The sequence below is a fragment of the Canis lupus genome, chromosome 31 (assembly GCF_003254725.2).
Source record: "Canis lupus dingo isolate Sandy chromosome 31, ASM325472v2, whole genome shotgun sequence".
NCBI classification, from domain to species: Eukaryota; Metazoa; Chordata; class Mammalia; order Carnivora; family Canidae; genus Canis; species Canis lupus.
The window spans coordinates 27109695-27129685 of NC_064273.1; the positions used below are offsets into that span (position 1 = coordinate 27109695).

The 19991-nt window shown below is 40.5% G+C and overlaps 1 protein-coding gene across 10 annotated transcripts in view; it reads left to right on the forward strand.

Annotated features, from left to right (window-relative positions):
- The window catches only part of LOC112661656 (uncharacterized), a 68122-nt gene that overhangs the window by 2294 nt on the left and 45837 nt on the right, over positions 1-19991 (forward strand). For 7 of the 10 annotated variants that reach the window (XR_007407533.1, XR_007407532.1, XR_007407531.1 and 4 more), the window contains exons 2-4: positions 4462-4837; positions 10487-10708; positions 12039-12156. Coding sequence is in view for 2 of the 10 variants with exons in the window: in XM_025449737.3 (XP_025305522.3) it covers positions 12124-12156 (33 nt within the window). In the remaining 8 variants the exon portion in view is untranslated. Of the gene's footprint in view, positions 1-144; positions 1722-4461; positions 4838-10486; positions 10709-12038; positions 12157-19991 lie in introns of those variants that run through there. The other 3 variants (XM_049104535.1, XM_049104537.1, XM_049104534.1) reach the window with 2 other exon arrangements.

Here is a 19991-nt window from a genome sequence, read left to right on the forward strand (position 1 = left end):
CGCGCAGCCTCTCCGCCCGTGCAGCCCTGTGTCTGTGCGCGCAGCCTCTCCGCCGGTGCAGCCCTGTGTCTGCTCTGTGCGCGCAGCCCCTCCGCCCGTGCAGCCCTGTGTCTGTGTGTGCAGCCTCTCTGCCCGTGCAGCCCTGTGTCTGCTCTGTGCGAGAGTGAGGCACCGAGAACGACGTGCAGGCAGTGGATACCCACGCAGGCCCACCGGAACCCCCCCCCCTCACCTTGCCGCCGTGTGCCGCGGAAAGGAGTGGATTCCCCCAAACAAACGTTCCCTTTTTGGTGGAGACACTTTTGCCCTGATTCACTTACCTCGGCTACCAACTGGCTGCTGGGCGCTGTGCTGGGTTCTGGGGATGCGGAAATGAAAGGCAATGTTTCTGGCAGCAGACAACTCAGTGTAGCGGGGAGGACAGACAAATGAGCAGTTACAAACTAAAGGATGGTCAGTTAGGGCAGAGACCCAAGGGGACGAAGAAGAAGGATAATCATCCGACTGGAAGTCCAAAAGCCTTCTCAGGAGACGTGGCACTCAAGCTACATCTGGAAGAAGCAGCAGCGGCCCGAGGAGACACCGTTAGGCTGACTGAGCCTGATGAGTAGTTTGGCATCTCCTTCCCTCGAGGAGGATCAGCTGGAGCTTAGGGAGTGGGGTGAACTGAGAGGAAGTGACTCAGCCCAGGTCCCAAGAGCCTCTGTGCCCTTCCAAGGAGTTTGGATTTTGTCCCTGAGGCGGTGGGGAGCTTTGAAGGGTTTTAAGAGGAGGGTGGTGTCCTGCAATGTGCTCTTTGAAAACAAAGGTGTAGAGCAGCAATAGAGAGGGCAGGGAGAAAAATGGCTCTAAGCCCCAGGGGATGCTGTGAATTTGAGGCAATGAGGTGGAGAAGGAAAGATGAGGTCAATGTTTAAGAAGTGGACTGAACGCCTTGGGGTAGGGTGGGGTTGAGGTGTCAAAGAGAATGCTCAAGGTTCTGGGTTGATGAGAGTTGTGGGTGCTGGATTCGTAAGTCAATTTGGGACTCTATGAGGAGGAAGGGATGAGATGGAGAGAAAGAATAATGGTAAACACTTGCAGACCTTTTATCATGTGCCAGAGTCTGTGCAATATACAATTCTGTGTTGTTTCATTTAATCTCTGGAACAGGCTTCTGTATGAGGTGGCCCTCAGGGATGCCCCGTTTTATAGTTGAGGAAGTGTAGCCCAGTTCCGTTAACTAACACGCCCAGAGCCAGATGATTTCCTTCTGGGGCCCGTGGAGTTGGAGGTGCCCCTGGGGCAAATAAGTGAAGACGTCTAGGAGGCAGTTGGGTAAACACCTGTGCAGCCAGAAGAGCTGGCTGAGAGGAAGTAGAAACCTAGGAGTCATTAATGCACAGCTAGTGTGGGAGGAGCTGAAGTAGGGAAAGCAGGCAGGGAGCATAGGTGTGGAGAAGGTAAGAAGGTGGAAGAAGAGGCTGAGAGAGTCCAGGAGACCTGTCTGGCACTGAAGGCAGAAAGCAGCAAGATACGGACTGGAGAGTACCCGTTAGCATCTAGGATCCCTCGGGGAACGTTGGCAGGAATGGGGGGAGGACAGAAGCCAAACTGATGTGCACCCAAGAGAGGAAGGCAGCAGGAGATATAGTTCACGGACACTTGGCTGTGAAGGCAGGTGGTGAAGACACCAAGAGAAATCGACAGGATGAAGGGAGGGTATGCCTGTGTCTTTTAAGGTGAGAGACACATATTCTTGATTATTTGCTGCAGTAGCAAAATAGATCCCAAATATTCGTTTCAGGCCCACCCATCATCTACTTCATATTACTGTCTTTTTTTTTTTAATCTCTCAGTTCAGCTCCTATTACCATTTTTTAAAACCCACTCTTATGGAAGAGTTGTCACATGTTGCTTCCATAAGAGTTGTCACACGTTGCATTAGAAAATGATGTGCTTAATAGATCCAAGGTCCCCACACCATATTTCTAGCCTACTGCCAGGGTACAACCACGTGTTGTCATTCTCTGGACACCTCTGTGTCAACAGCTTGGCCTTTGCTGTCATGTAAAATCCCTCCTTGTTCCTGCACATATGCAGGCCCACTGAGCACCCAGTTGATGTTCAGACATCACCTCCTTTCAACCATTAATCTGCTATTGAGCACTTACTGTATACCAGGCACTGCACTGAAAAGCTTTCCCACTCCTCCCAGCCGGGCTCAACTGTTCCCTCCATATGCTTCCATGACCTGGCGATAGCACTTTTTACCTTGCTTTGCGGTTATCTGGGGGGGAAAAAATCTGCATTACTTGGACATGCTATGCACCCCCCACTCTGCCTCTACCTCTTTCTGGGAACAGTGGCAGAACTTAAAAATGGGCCTACAAAGCCTAAAGGGATCCCTTTCCCCCAAATCATGCTAGCAGTCTTTTTTTTTGGTCTTGTCAGTCAGTGAAGTAGATTTGGCTATCAAAGGCTGAAATCTTGAGCTGTGGCCATGAGAAAGAGAGGCACCATTTTAAGTGTGTTGTTTTGGGATCCAATGCATGGTGGTGATTGGGGCCTATAATGGTTTTGGATTGAGGGCCTGAAGGAGAACGTTTTCTATGTATTGTCCTACTGAGATTGGAATGCATAAGGAAGAAGATTTGGCTTCTATGATTCTTGTGTTCAAGGTGGATAATTTAGATTTAGGAAGTTCTTTTCTATTTTTTTTCTTTAAGATTTTATTTATTTATTCATGAGAAACACAGAGAGAGGCAGAGATATAGGCAGAGGGAGAAGCAGGCTCCCTGTGGAGAGTCTGACTGCGGGACTCGATCCCAGGACCTGGGATCACGTCCTAAGCCAAAGGCAGATGCTCAACCACTGAGCCACCCAGGCGTCCCTGGGAAGTTTTTCTAGATGGGTTGTTGGGTTTTTGTGTCGCTCAAGTTCGGGAAGTCTTTTAAACACGTTGTTTGGGGAACATGTGTTATCAGCTAGATCATGGGTGCCTTGGTGGTATTCTCCCACTTTTCTTGTTGGGAAGATGGCAGCTCCTCTGTCTGCTTGGGGACATGCAGCAGCCATTCATACAGCTATGGCTAGTACTTCGGTCTTTATCTGTCCAGGCAGACAAGTCAGATCTTCCAAGAGGAAGTTTTTGGTAAATGACAAAAAGTCAGGAGGGCTGTCCTTTGTGAGCAGACCTTGAAGCAGTAGGGATGCAGCCTATTAAGAAGATGGCCAGAGGATGATAAATACATGCAACTGATAAAACTCAGCAAGACATTTTATCTACTTGCAAACTTGCCTTCTCTCAGAGAACACAGATTTAAGCAGATTCATGTGTTCTTAATGTGGGTGTGAAAATAGTTCTGAAAAGCCTTTCCAAACATACTTGTGTTTTTAAAGAGTAGGTGAAATCAATATTCAGAGGAAAGAAAAGATGAGATTCAGGAAGTAATCTTCTGGTTAATTCTATGTCCTTCACATGTCAACTTGTTCTGTTGAAAGGAATGCTGGCTACAGTCCACAGCTGTAGAGACTACAGAAAGCATCTCACTCCTAAAGAGCCCAGGAAAACACTTAACAGATAAGAATCCAAGAGAAATCAAGTTCTCTCTAATGCTTTATTGCATACACTTTCTGGAACAAGTATAAACTAATTATCTTGGAAGAGACTCTTCTTTCTCCTTGGTCTGCTTGTCTCCTCTGCCTAGCCTCCTCCCCTTCCTGAGATTTCACCTGACACCTATGCGATCCCTCTTACCCCCCACATAGTAACTGGAGCTCTCTCCTGGTTTACGACTGCGTTTCCAACTGCTCACTGTAAAATTCCACATGGTTGTCCCCCTCTGTCCCCAGGGTACCCATATGATTCCTTTTTATGTCAACCTCTATCTCCATGCCTGTAGACTGTTGGTGCCAAATTAGTGGAACATTGTGAGAAAAACAGGAACCGGAAGGAGGAAGAACTCAGTGGTGGTTGGGACAATGATATTTTAGGGAATTTTCCTTTCCTTCTTAATTCTTCAGCATTTTTTAGACTCCCTGCAGAAAACATGTATTACTTTTGTTATGAGAAGGAGTAAGCTCCTTAAAAAAGGGAATACAGATAAGTGTGCAGCTAACCTAGAATGTTTTAGATTGAAGATCTCGGCTATGATAGTAAGCATAGGAGTGTATGAGTAATGTCTTAGGGTTCTCCAGAGAAAAAGAAGTGTTGGACTAAACACACACATACAGAATATAAATACATTCTAATATATCTTAATATATTTTTAAAGGTTAAATATAATATATAACATTTAATAACATACAGCTATAATCATATATTACATATAATAGTGTAATTATATAATTTATAACATATTCTCATATTCTAATATATATTTTCTCTCTTCTCTCTCTCTCTCTCTCTCTCTCTCTCTCTCTATATATATATATATATATATATATATATACCCATAACGTGTGTGCATGTGTATATAGAATCTGCCATCTGCTAGCTGGAGAATCAAGAAAGCAAGCAGTCAGCCCCAGACCGAAGGCCTGAAAACCAGGGAAGCCAGTGGTGTAATTCTAGTCCAAGGGTAGGAGAAAATGAGATGAGATGTCACAGCTCCAGCACTAAGGGAGGAAAAAAAAAAGGAGCGAATTCTTCCTTCTTGCACCTTCTGTTCTATTCTGACCATCAACAGATCACCTGATGCCTACCAGTACTGGAGAGGGCGCTCTACTTTACTGATTCCATCAATTCAAATGCTAACCTCATCAAGAAACACCTTCACAGGCACACCCAGAAGTCACAGTTAACATGGACATTCTATGGCCCAGTCAAGTTGACGCTTAAAATTAACCATCACAAGTAAGTGATAAAGGAAGACCATTTCTTTTGGCAATTTCCTTTTTGACTTAAGATTGGGATCTAATATACTTTTTCCAAAATTGAAAGTTACTAAAATCAAGTCTCGGCTGAAGTGAAATGTCACCTTCCAGGACTGAATCACCTCAATCTAATATTTGCCCATTCATTCAATCATTCATTCACAAAATAAATATGACAACTTCCAAGGATGGGCACTTGTGCTAGGTGTTTAGATACTATAGGAAACAAAAACAGAAGTTCTTTTCTCCTAGAACTACTCCCCAGAATCTGACACCTGGCCCTGACATTAAGCATTTTTTTCATATGCATATTGCTCATTTATTCATGATCATGTCTTGTGAAAATATAGACAGTTTATTTATTTTTTCCTAAATATTTCCTTGAATAAACCCCACTGATGTGGAGTATTACCCTTTATATGTTTTGCTGAATTTTTTTTTTTTTTAAGATTTTATGTATTTATTCATGAGAGACACACACAGAGAGAGGTAGAGAACAGGAAGAGGGAGAAGCATGCAGGGAGCCCGATGTGGGACTCAATCCTGGGTCCCCAGGATCACACCCTGGGCTGAAGGTGGTGCTAAACCACTGAGCCACGAGGGCTGCCCTGTTTTGCTGAATTCAATTTGTAGAGATTCTGTCAAGAATATTTCCTTCTCTGTTGATGAGTGATATTGGACTGTAGTTTCCTATCTTGTACTGGTTCTGGTGTCTGAGCAGCCCGTCTTTACCAAGTGAGTTGAGAGCAGTTTCCTTCCTTCTCTATTTTCTGAAACAATTTGTGTTGAATTGGTATTATTTCTTCATTAAGATTTTGTTAGAATTGAGAAGCCACCTGGGTCTAATGCTTTCTTTATGAGAAGGCTTCATATTCATATTTCAATTTTTAACACTGATACAAGGCTCTTTAGATGTTCTATTTCTTGGGTCAATTTTGATAATGGTATCTTGAGAAATTTGTCTATTTAAAGTTTGACAACTAAAAAAAAATAAAAATAAAAAAATAAAGTTTAACAACTTACTGCCATACGGTTCTTTATAATAGTCTCTTATTGCCCTTTTAATGTCTGTAGTGATGTCTCCTATTTCATTCCTGATGTTGGTAATTTGTATGTTCTTTTTAAAATTTTCTAATTCAGTGTAGTTAGAAGTTTGTTTATTTTGTTGATCTTTTCAAAGAAGCAGCTTTTGATTTTATTGACTAATCCCATTATTTATGTGCTTTCTAGTTTATTAATTTTCACTATTATCTTTATTATTTTCTTCCTCCTCTTGTTTTGTATTTAATTTGCTCTTCCTTTTCTAGATTCTTAAAGTGGAGGCCTGGATCATTGATTTGAGGCACTTTTTTTCTTTTGTAATATAAGCATTTAAAACTTTAAATTTCCCTCTCAAAATTTTGATATGTTGTGCTTTCATTTCCATTTACTTCAAGATATCTTGTAACTTTCCTTATGATTTCTTCTTTTATCCCACATTTATTTAGAAATGTATTGCTTAAATTGCAAATATTTGGGAATTTAAGAAATACCTTTCTGTTATTGATTTATAATTTAATTCCATTGTGGTCAGAGATCAGACTTTGTATGATTTCAGTCCTTTTGACTTTGTTGAGACTTGTTTTATGCCTCAGCCTATCATCTATGTGGATGATTGTTCCACATGCACTTGAAATTAATGTTTATTCTGCCATTGTTGGAGAGAATGTTCTATTAATGTCAGTTAGGTCAGCATGGTTGATAGTATTGTTTAAGTATTTATCTCTTCATTTTCTGTCTACTCATTTTCAGTTACCTAGAGAGGAAATTTGATCCCTTTTGCTGTAATTATGGATTCGTCTATTTCTCTTTTTAAAATGTATTTTATTTATTTATCTGTTATTTATTTATTTATTTATTTATTTATTTATTTTTGAGAGAGAGCAAGTGCATGCATGAGTGAGTGGGTTAGGGGAAAGGGTAGAGGAAAAGAGAGAATCTTTTTTTTTTTTTTTTTTTTAAAGAGAGAATCTTAAACAGGCACCACTCCCAGGGCAGAGCCGGACATAGAGCTTGATCTCACAACCCTGAGATCATGACCTGAGCCAAAATCAAAAGTTGGTCGTTCAACCAGTCGAGTCACCCAGGTGCCCCTTGTATTTCTCTTTCCAATTCTGTCAGTATGTGCTTTATGTATGATGGATCTTTGTTATTAGGTGTGTACAAATTTAGGATTATTATTTTTCCTTGATGAATTGACCTTGTTTTTATTAAGAAGATTTCCTTTTTTGTCTGGTAATAGTTCTTACCTTGAAATTTGTTTCATCTGATATTGATATAACCACTCTGGTCTTATGATTTGTATTTGCATGACATATGTTTTCCATTCCTTTACTTTTAACCTGTCTGTGTCTTCTCCAATCCTGCACTTATTGTTGTTTTACTTCTATGCATGTTTTATAAACCCACAATACATTAGTATTAGTGTTGTTTAGTTTCTTGCGTATTTTCCAGTTTTCTGGTTTTTTGGTTGTTTGTTTTATGGTAGAAGGGCAATTCTGGATCTTGTTACTACCTCATGATTAGAAGTTTTCATAAGTTTTTAATTATTATGGAGTAAAATTTGTTAATTTTTTCTTTTATAGTTCTTTGTATTCTGTCTAAGAAATATTTGCCTGCCTTGGAATAATGAAGATATTCTTCATGTTTCCTTTTGGAAGCTTTATTTTTATTTTATTTATTTATTTATTATTATTTATTTATTTATTTATTTTTTCTTTTGGAAGCTTTATTGGGAGTTTTAGTGCTCATATTGGGTCTATGGTCCATTTATTTTTCCTATGGTCCATTTTAAATTAATTTTTGTATATATATGAGATAGAGTTCAAGTTTCATTTTTTAAAATAAGTTCTGTTCCAGTATACCATAAAGCTTTCTTTCCCCCATTGGGTTGCATTGGCACCTTTGTCAAAATTAAATGGCTGCATATGTAGGATTGTATTTCTGAAATCATTATTCTGTTCCTTTGATCACTAATACCACACTTGATTATTTGATTCCTAGTACTTTATAGTTAGAGTTTTGAAATCCCTAAGTGTAGGTCCTCCAATTTTGTTGTTCAAGATTATGTTGGCTGTTCTAGTTCCTTTGCCTTTCCCTATATACTTTATAGCTTATAATTGTCAATTTTGGAGAAAAAAACAAAATCTATTGATATTTTAATGGAGATATCTGGTTCTCTCTCTCTCTTTTTTAAAAGATTTTATTTATTTATTCATGATAGAGAGAGAGAGAGAGAGAGAGAGAAGCAGAGACACAGGCAGAGGGAGAAGCAGGCTCTATGCAGGGAGCCCAATGTGAGACTTGATCCCAGGACTCCAGGATCATGCCCTGAGCTGAAGGCAGACGCTCAACCACTGAGCCACCCAGGGATCCTGAGATATCTGGTTCTCAATTAATATTCATGACCATGAATCTCAAGTGGGCCCCTTGTGAAATCCAGCAATCACACTACACTTCTTTATGTAAAGAAAGGAAGCTATTCCAGAGTTCTTCTTACTTCTTACTGACCAGAACTGAGCCACATGCTCATCCCTAAACAAATGAAAAGAAGGATGGACTTGTCTATTTAAAACTAGACCAGGATTTGTCAGCTAAAATATGGGTGCTTTTCCTTTAGACCAAGAGATATTTGCCTACATGTGAACAAAAAAATTCTGTTAGCAAGGACAGAGGGGGAGGAAGGGAGCAGAAGTTTGGCTGTTGAGTGGGCAAGATTGACTGCCATACAAACAAAGACATCCTATGTGTGTGAGGGTGTGTTTATGATTGTATAAGCATGCAGAAAATATGAAAGGATAGATACCCAGTTGTTGGCAAATGATACATCAAAGTGGGGAAAAGATGTTTTAATCCAGGTGAAAGCAGCAAAACTGGGGGAAAAAAAGTGCTTTAAAAATAGATCACATGTATGCATTTATATAAAATTCTGTACATATATGAATACTATACCAATTAGAAGATTAAAAAAGGGATCCCAGCCCCCTCCAAAACAAAGGTCCTTTTTGGGGCAACATATCAGCAACATGGCTGAGTAACTGAATTAAAGCAAAAAATAAATAAATGAATGATGAATGAATAAACCAACAATTTTGTAAGCAGCCATAACATGTGTTCCATCTAAACAAACAAATACATGAAAACAAATATGTAAACAGCAAAAATAGATATCTCATTGTCCATAAATTAAGATCACACGTGCCACCCACTGGACACTCAGCACTCACTCCTAGAATAATTATCTAACAATTCTAACCCCTTGAGTCTTTGATTTTTAAGTATAAGTACATTAAAAGTAGCAGAATAGGGAAAGAGCCTGCTGGAGATAGGCAGACTGGCAGCAACAAGAAGTGGCTGCTGACAGGCTGACCGTGACAGAGGAGACAGAAAAATCTGTAGACAGCAGCCACGAGAATGTACAAAGGCACAGCTGCCGGGGCCATTGAGTTTAAAGGAAACTAGTTCTTGGAACCTCCATAATCCTTGGTGGCACGTGTTTTACAGCAAGTCCCAGCAAGGCTGCTGTAATGTCAGATCCTGGTTAACAAAGAAATGAGGGTATGCACTGCATTCTCTGTTTAAGAGAGCACGGCAGCATATGATAGAAATGGAGAAGGATGGCCTATGCCTTTTTCCAGAAAGGAACTATGCCCAGGTTATTCTTGTAACTTTGCAGGCATAGATTCCAGTTCTCTACTGGATGCCTCAGTGCAGGTCCATGGCTACCTCAGGTTCAACACATTTGAAACTCTTCTCATCTCATTTTTCAATTCAGGTGCCAATTTGTTATCAGTTACAAAAGTGTGAGTAGAATCCATCTATGAAGATTTTCAAGGGAAAGGTTTGAGGAAGTATTTCACAACTCTTAAAATACCCTCCCCCACTTTTGGAAAATAAATTGGCTGGAACAGAGAGAGAAAGAGAGAGAGAATGAGAGAGAGAGAGAGAGAGAGATTGGTGCAAGGAGACTGGTCATGAGAAAGTGGTTGCCTGTCTCAGGCTCCCATCCCTCCCCTATCTGGGAAGTGAAATGAAGGGGTAGCGGAATGCTACCTCTAATTTAGGGGTCAGCCAACGTTTGGCCTACAGACCGAATCTAGTCACTGCCTGTTTTCATAAATAAAGTTTTATTGAAACACAGCCATGCTCATTAGTTTGTGTGTCATCTATGGCTGCTTTAAGCTGCAAAGCAAAGCCAAGTAGTTATGACAGAGAAAGATAGTCCATAAAGCCTGAAGTATGTACCCTGGCTATCTTGAGAAAGAAGTTTTCTGACCTCTATTCTGACCTCAGGACTCATGAGGAAGACTTCAGGTGTCGTTAGGAGGGTTTTGAAATGTGTTCACTGTGGTGAGAGATTGAAGACGGTTCCTAAACCATATCTGAGGCAGCTAAGGCAGTCTGTGGACTGGGGTCTGACTCCTAGGAGATCCAGAGGGTGAGCAATGGGCTGAATAGCTACTTTGGTGGCAGGTACTGGGACATTGGGATCTAGGATAAGTAGGGGGAGTGACTGTTTCCTGAAGTGCATTCAGAATTGAGTGGGAGACAGAGAGCAGTGATATGGTTCCCTTTGGGTTTCATTGGATAGTCCACCTGGAGACCTGCATAGGAAGAGCCTGTGTTGACCAGGGATTGAAGAAAAGAATTGCAAGAGACTACACACAATTGGTTTGTCTTTTTGGCCAAAAGAACTGGGGGAGAAAAGGATCCAGAAAAGAACCTCTGAAGAGCCCACCAAAGCATCCTTGAGAAAATGCCAATACTAACCATCTTGCCAGTCGACAGACTCAGCAAGAAGCCACCAGCCAAGGTAGAGCTGATCTAGACCCTTCTCTCTCCCTTTTCTCCATGCATGTTTCACCCTGTTTGAGGAGAACGTGAGCAGGGGGTGAGATGGGGCAGAGGGCCACCCACTCTTCCCCACTGCAAGCTCCCAGCCAAAAAGTCAGGGAAGGAACTTTTGACACTGTCAAGTTCAGTGTTCTGAAATTCTAATGACTAAATTAAAATTGCTTATTACTTGATGTGGCTCATTTATTGCCCAGAAATGAGTAGATAAGCTATGGGACCTGCTAGAGTTTCATCCAAGCTCATGAAAAGACTACCTCTGCTGAAGAAGGCTTGAAGAGCGAGGGGAAAAACACAGAACTAAGGTTTTGTCGGTGGCATGATTCATGCTTGTTAACATACTGGGTACAATAACTAATATTTATTGAGCACTCGTATATGTCAGACATCATGCCAAACACTTTTCATGTGTTACCATGTTTAATCCTCCCATCAAATCTCTAGTATTAAGCCAGTTTTACAGATGGGGAGTTGAGATACAGGAAAGATAAGCTGTGGTCCACAGCCTCAGAGCTAGTGAGTAGCAGAGAAGAGATTCAAACTTGGGCAACTTAGAGTCAGTCAAGCTCCCAGACTATGTCAGGCTGCCCAACTGGTTCTCTAGAGATTTGTTATTTGCTGAGGGGTCTTGACTTTCCCTGGAACCACAGGGTCTTCTCTTTGGGTTCTTCTATCAGCAGAACCTGCTGCAGGCTCTGCTGCATTCCAGTGGAGCAGAGACGCTCAGGACTTTTTTATTTTATATATAAAGATTATTTATTTATTTATTCATGAGGGACACACAGAAAGCGAGAGACAGAGACAGAGACACAGGCAGAAGGGAGAAGCAGGATCCATACAGGGAGCCTGACGTGGGACTCAATCCCGGGTCTCCAGGATCAGGCCCTGGGCCTAAGGCGGAGCTAAACCGCTGAGCCACCCGGGCTGCCCCGACACTCAGACTTATTGGATCAGCTGAATGACAGGTGTTAAGCAGCAGAGTTGCTTGCACTGCAGCCTGGACCAGCTCTGGACCTTCTTGTTCTTAAAGCCGAGAGTCAGTTGAGTCCCTCATGGGATCAGATGGTGCACCTAAATAGTTTGTGCAGGTCTATAATCCTGTATAAACCCACACACATTGGACCTGATTCCTAGTGATAAGACATGCAAGGCATGTCATCTTACCATTTATTTGGAGACAGAGAGCCCCACATGCTCTGGGTTATTGGAAACCTTCCCCCGTTTCTGCCCCAAATCTACTGTTGCTTTGTAAGACTTATTTTCCACTCTTTGATGTGAATTATCTTCCCCAGGCATCATGTGTTTCTGCTACTTCAGCTCCTTGGATTCTATCAGCTTGACGTCCTGTGAAATGGCCGAGTGCCCACAGACCAAACCATGGCACCGCACCAGAGAGGTATCAGTACTCAGGTAAGACAATAAAGGTATACTGTTGTCTTTGCTGGGTGAAACAAACAAATAAACAAAAACTTGCTTTTGGTGTTCTTTGTGATGGGACAGAGAAAGCAAACATGCCTTCGGCAAATCCATAGATGCATACCATGTGCCAGGGTCTTTGTACGTTTGTGTTTATCAACTGAAGCCAGCTGGAACAGCAGATGTAACTGATTAAGTTTATGATAATCCATTGTCATTTTCCAAGATCCATCTGGTTTTCTTCACTGGCCAAACTAGAGAGTCAAATGGGAATATGATAGCAGTCATCACCTCTGGATCTTTCAGGTCTTTTAATGTTTGAAATTCTACGAGGGATGTGGTATCAGTTGTGATGTGCTGTTTTTTATAAGGAGAGCTCCATGAGTTTACATGCGGCCATTCCTATCATAATAGGCCTTCCACCACCCAGTAGACAGCCAATGTGGGGTTTTGCTGTTTGTTCTGTGTATCTCTTCTACTTACACTTTCATGAACTGAGGACATAAACACAGATTTGGGGGCTCCTTAATCCTATTGAAGACAAACTTAAGTCAAAATTCAGTTTACTGCCTTATTCCCTACAGAATTGCTCTACTGACTGGTGGACAACGGTGGCATTCTGGGCCCTTGGGAATTAGCATTAGCCATAAACCCAGTTTCCATTAATCCTCCAAAGATCTAGGTATTTCCTTTTCCATAGCACACATTTGTCCTGAAATGATGGTATCTGTTTTGGAGGAAGATCAGGATGAAGATTTACAATATATCTTTGCGATCTTATTGTAGTATTTTTCAGCAAGAGTTTCTGGTCTTTACTTCATCCAAGAGGTTCTGCGTCTGTGAACTCATTCGAGCCAAGTAGGAGAATCTACTGCAGTGCATAGATTATGCCTCTCTTTATCAGACCTGAGTGAGCTCCTCATGATTTTGGTCCTAGAGATTCTATGGTCAATTAGCCATGGTGAAAGATCTCTGCAAGGCAGACCATTATGATTCTATTTTGGCCCTGCTTCTTTGGGTCACTTGCTCCTGTTCGCTAAGGGTGGCTTTGGGTAAAGAGAGTTATTACGTTGGTCAAGCCTGGGTCACTTGCTCACATCCCAGCTGCAAAAGCAATTGTGGAGTCGCAGATCTGTTTTTCAGTTTCAGTTGTGGAAGTAGAGTCTGCTTTCCACCAGGATTTATAATCTGGGGAAATAAATCCAGATTTTTATCCCAAACATAAGACCGAGGTTCAGAACTTGCTCAGCCAAAAACAATGACACATGCTTTCCCTAATCTATTTCACCTCTCTTTTGTTTAACAACAATGTGGTTTAGAAGATTAATCCCAGCTCCAAATGTAGCCCATGCTTTATCCAAGCCAAGTTTAATAATGTAATCTCCTTGCTAGTGATTTGTTCAGAAACTCAGACCTAAGCCTAATAGCACAGGGCATTCCTCTGACCTCAAAAGTTGGTGTATGTATAGGCATCTGACACATTTTGTTCTAATTAGATGCAAAATGATGTGTTCTGGGGGATTCTGAGGGAAAAGTTTCTTGTGTTCCAGAGAACTAGAAAAGATAGTAGTATCTTCTTTATAGGATGCCTACAACCATCTTGATACCTGCTTGAGTATGAAGCTACCATAGGGAAGTAAGCAGAACCAAGATTGTCCAAGAGAAATTGAACTGGATCTGCTGAATTAAACCAACCCTGAATTAAAAAGAAAAAAAAAAAGAAATCTTGCCATTTGCAACGACATAGATGGAACTAGAGGGTATTAGGCTACAGGAAATAAGTCAGTCAGAGAAAGACAATTATCCTATGATTTCACTCATATGTGGAATTTAAGAAACAAAACAAGATCATAGGGGAAGAGAGGGAAAAATAAAACAAGATGAAATCAGAGAGGGAGACAAACCATAAGAGACTCTTAGTCATAGGAAACAAACTGATGGTTGCCTGGAGGCGGTGGGGTGGGGGGAATGGGGTAACTGGGTCATGGGCATTACGGAGGGCACATGATGTGATGAGCACTGGGTATTATATAAGATTGATGAATCAGTTGCCTATACCAATAATATACTATATGTTAATTGGATATTTATTTATTTATTTATAAAATTGGATTTAAATTAAAAAAGTGGGAAGTGACAAATGACAAAAAAAAATAAAAAATAAAAATAAATAAATAAAATAAACCAGCCCGTACTACTCCTGATCTTGTTATGAAATCCAATCCATTTCCTTATTTTTTAAGCTAGTTTGATTGAGTTGGGTTTTCTGTTCTTGATGATTGAAAATATCCAGATTGTTTTAATATAGAATCTTCTAAGTCCTAATGGCATGCTCCAGAATTGGTGTTCTTTTATAATAATCACTACTGTCCTACAAGATGGGAGTGGCTGAAACCCAGACTAAGCAGGCAATGAAACAAATGTGAAATTGATATGAAAGGAAGTAAATATTGATTGAAGATTGAGTTGTGTAGTTTTTATAATGAAAGAGATACACTTTAGTTACCAAAAATTTGAAGCCTATTGACAATTCAGTTCCAAGTAATAAAATAAATGAGGCACTCTTAAGCATTTAGAAAACGCTTATGAAAATAAAATAAGAAACCGGGGATGCCTCACCTCACACCCCTCTCTCTCTCACTGAACTACTTTATTATTATGAGTCTTGGAAAGAGTCCGGGGAACTGGTTTCTAATATGACTTGAGGCAGGTAAATTTGGTTCTTTGAATTTTAGATTTCTAGTCTGCAGAACAATTGTTAGCATCAAATTAATTCATATAGGTGAAAAATTGTTCTAGAGCCCATGGCAGTGAAGAGACAGGTTTTATGGTTGTACGGATCCTGCAGGGGCTGATGGGTCACACCAATCATCCATGAATGTTAGTTCTAGTATATACACTTCATTTCTTATTTTGGTTGCTGGCTTCTATATTTGAAAAAGCTAGCAAGTCTGTTGGTGTGACTTTATATCTCAGTGCATTATTATTGATATTCTCTCAATATTTTTGTTAGATAACTGAAGACTGATAATGACTAACATTTTGTGAGGGTCAGAAGGAAGGAATAAAGCACCTTCAAATGCATAATCATGTTTGAGAGGTGCAGGAACTCTGTGCAGTCAGGAGGGAGGGCTGCGTTATGATCAAAACTTTCTGAGGATAAAACTGGTACTTGGAGAAGTGTGCAGACCAGTTTGGCCAGTTATTGGTGAAAGGAGAATTTTAATCCTGTTTTCTGATAATATTTCTATGGTGATTAGCTTTGTGACCTTGGGCAAAGGACTTAGCCTCTTCATGCCTTAGTTTCCTTATCTGGAACAGGCCCACTACAGGTTTTTATAAATAAAGTTTTATTGGAACACAACCAGGCCAATTCATTTGCATATTGCAGCTTTCAAACGTAGTTCCAGTAGAGACAGTATGGCTCAGAAAGCCTAAAATATTTATTATCTGACCCTTTACATAAAACATTTGCTGATTCCTGTTTTAGATACATATTTTTTAGGGACACATTTACAGTGTTAAAGTCTTCAAAAGAGGAAATCTCACACATTTTAAATTAAAAAAAACTAAATGCTTTGTTCCTATTACATCACAATTATAAATGATGCCCACAAAACTTCACCCACATTTCCTATATCACAGATAAAGAGCAATTATTATTATTATCATCAATCTATTATTATTATGTCAAGTACAGATTGTCATTGCCTTGCTCATGCTTGCCAAGAAGCTTGTGGATTCAGCTCTTCTGTATGTGAGGAGGCTCATTTCTCTCCTTAATCATGTCTTATGATCAGAGGCTCTCCCTTGAGATCAAAGGAGTGATTCATCTCCCCTTGAGATCAGATCAAAGCCAGAGTGGGGGGCCTAGGTCTCGTGCCCTCCCCACCCCTCACTTCGCTGATACTTCCTGCAGCAGAGCAGCTCTCAAGTTTGATCCTGGGTTATACCACTCAGCTTTCTACTCTCTCATGATTGCAGCCACCCCCTTCATCTTGGGTATTGGTCTTCTAAATCTGTGCTTATAAGAGATTTGAGAAGAATTGGGATGGATCATGTCAAATCCCTTCTGATTTTTCCCCTGGGAAAATAGTTTGGGGCACATGACACGTGTCTCCTGCATAAACAGACCCACTATAAGTGCCTGGCATGTGGCTGTAACATTGTGTATTTTTAATGTTCTGATGTTTCATGATTTAAAATGATCTATTAGATAGTGCCTGTGGTAAAATCGTCCCACACTAGTTCTTTTAGTCGAATTGCCTTTCACAGATCATTTTCAGCAATTTGTCTTTAAAGCTTCTTAAAATTATCTTGGTTTCTGCAGTACCTGCCACTCTGAGAATCTGTCTCCCCTAGACATAATTCCTATCACTCTATAATGCAATGACATCTCTTCATAAATCTTTAATGTATGTTACTATTCAGATTGACAGATTTTGTACTTATTATCTGTGACATTTTCATTGACTTCTTTTGCAAAGTGACATTATTGCCATCCCAGCCTGGGTAAGATTTAATACTTGATCTTTCCTCCATCAATCTATCAGAATCATTCATAACTCCCTCTTTCTCCCTCTCCCCCTGTGCAAAGTATAAATTCAAAGATTTTTCTTTTTAACCTATTTCCTTGAAGGATATTTTTCTCTAATCACGATTTTGGTAATGAAATATTATTACCTACAAGACAGTAGCTCTCTCAATCCCTGTCTGCATGCTGATTTATTGAGATAGTTCATGGACTTTTATACCAAACTTTTAAGGAAGTGTCCAAATATATTGCTAATGATGAAGGACCATTGTTTTATTTTTTCCTTATAAACATTATTTATAATGTCGCTATTAGAAGCATTATAAATTGTTTCCAAGATGCCTCTAACTAACATTTAATATTTATGGAAATTTAAAACTTTAAGGCCCATTTGTTAAAAAAAAACAAAACAAAACTATAATGTATTTTTCATATCTTGAAAACACTGATCTTCAATTCTCACAACAAATTGTTAGGCTTGAAATACTAATCTATTTCTTAATCCAAAGTCAGTAGAGACCCAGATATAAATAGAGCAGAGTCCCTACCCTCATGGAGTTCAGTAAAAAAAAAAAAAAAAAAAGAAAATGGGAAGTGCTAAAGAAACTACTCTTCTGAGTGAGTTCTATAGGTTTTACTGGAGTGCATTCAATGGCATCATCAGGGAGGGCATCCTAGAAGAGGTGAAATAGGTCCTAAAGGAAGCAGGCTGTTGCTAGGTTGGGATAGGTTTCAAGAATGGGTTGTGTCAAGTAAAGTAGTTCTGTTTGGGTAATCTCCAGCAGGTCCACATGAACACAGACCAGCTAACTCCGCAGTCATAAATATATGTGCTTTGGGAAAAGCAAGTGTTAATATGCTTCCTCTGGGAGATGAAGCAAGGTCTAGAACAGTTTGCAGGGCCAAAAAAGAGACCAAGGACCTCTGACATTAAAAAAAAGGGGGGGGGGGATAGCAGTAGCTAAAAGAAATTTAGAGCAATGAATTATAATTATGTAAGTAATTCTTTAGAATAGCACTTCTTTCTGGTCCCTATCTAGATTCTTTTTTTTTAATATTTTATTTATTTATTCATGAGAGACAGAGAGAGAGAGAGGCAGAGACACAGGCAGAGGGAGAAGCAGGCTCCATGCAGGGAGCCCGACGTGGGACTCGATCCTGGGTCTCCAGGATCACGCCCTGAGCCAAAGGCAGGCACCAACCCGCTGAGCCACTCAGGGATCCCTCTATCTAGATTCTTAATTGGGCAATCATATTTTTTTTTTCTGTTTTACAGTTCTATTGAGTAAGACTCTTAGCGTACAGGTCTACAGACTGAAGGAAATGAGCCAAGGAGAACATTTCTTCCTTTCTTTTTTGAGTTAAGTCTAATTTTAGGAAGCAGCAAACCAGATACTTAATAAAAACGGATGTTTCTAAGCAGATTGTGTGTGTGTGTGTGTGTGTGTGTGTGTGTGTGTGTGTGTTAGAACCTTTTTTCCCCCCTCTGGTCTCATTCAATATCAAAAAAACTTAGTGAGCAAATTAAGGCTTTTTTCTTTTAGAAATGTTTTTATGTCTATAACATGCCTGTGAAAGGTTGGTTTCTACTCACTCCTAGAACCAGGGTACTGGCTTATAGACACTGTAATGTAGTGATTATAAGCAAAGACTCTGGGGCCAGGCTGCCTGGCACTATCACTTATTAAATCTGTAAGTTGGGATATATTACTCACTTTTTTCATCTGTAAAATGAGGGTAAATGGTAATAGGGCTGACCTCATGAGAGTTTTTGTGAGGGTCTATGAGCTGACATAGATGGGTACTCAGAAGAGTACCATCATTGGTAGCATCATTGGCACAAACATGAGTGTCGGCCAGCCCCATCAAATGGCATCCAGGCACATATGCCCTGATACCAAGAAGTTTGTCTTTAGTGCTCCCCCTCTCTTCGTTCTGTCTTATTCACTGTGCAGTGTCCCCCTATCCTCACCCCAGTCAGCTCCTGGGGTACTGACGTAGCTTGCTCAGAGGCACAGTGACCTTGTCAGGGTCGATCACTGGTAGTAACGAGATATACAGTTGACCTTTGAACAACACTCGAGTTAGGGGTACTGAGCCCCACACAATCGAAAATCCATGTATAACTTTGACTCCCCACAAAGTTAACTACTAATAGCCTACTGTTGACCAGAAGCCTTACTGATAACATAAACAGTGGAGTAACACATAGTTTGTAGTTATACGTATTATATACTCATCCCTACAGTAAAGTAGGCCTGGCAAAGATCCTAAGAAAGAGAAAATGCATCTAAACTACTGTACTGTTGGGGTGCCTGGGTGGCTCAGTCAGTTAAGCGCCTGTCTGCCTTCAGCTCAGGTCATGATCCTGGAGTCCCAGGATCGAGCCCCATGTTGGGGAGTCTGCTTCTCCCGCTCCCCCTTCTCCCTTTCCTTCCCCTCCAGCGCCCCTCCTTTGCCCCTCTCCATCCTCCCTTCCCAAACTCCCCCCCCCCCCCCCCCCCCCGCGCTCATGCTCTGTCTCTCTCAAATAAGTGAATAAAATCTTTAAAGAAATAAAGTACTGCACTGCATTTATTGAAAAAAAAAAAACTGCATATAAGTGGACCTGTGCTGTTTGAACCCATGTTGTTCAAAGGTTAACTGTATTGTTTTTAAAGTCTGATTTCTTATTACTTTTTTTTTTAAGATTTTATTCATTTATTCAAGAGAGACACAGAGAGAAAGGCAGAGACATAGGCAGAGGGAGAAGCAGGCTCCCTGGGGAATCCAATGAAGGACTCGACCTAGGACTCCAGGTCCATGACCTGAGCCGAAGGCAGATGCTCAACCACTGAGCCACCCAAGCATCCCTGGTTTCTTATTCCTAATTGAATGTGATTAAGAATAAGAAAACCTGGGGTCTATTCCCCAACACTGCTTACCAGCTATGTGTCTTTAGGGAAATCTAAAAATTTTATGACCCTTGGGTTTCTCATTCCAAAGTTGGGATGACAATACTTGGACCTGATCTCATTTGGTTATGAGGGGTGGATGTCACAGGAGATAAGGCTTATGGAAGTCTTTTGTAAATTGTAAAGTGCAAACAGGATTGTTTCCATTAATCCAAAGAAAAGAAAAAAGATGAATAGTGTGACCTATTCTTCCTCTTAATGTAATATCTCATAACTGCAGTAGAATGTTGAATAGGAATCCCATCTTATCTCTGACTTTTATGGGAGGGATTTATGATATTTGACACATTAAAATGGTCTTATTTAGCTTACTAACACACTTTTTCAGGTTTAAGACCTTT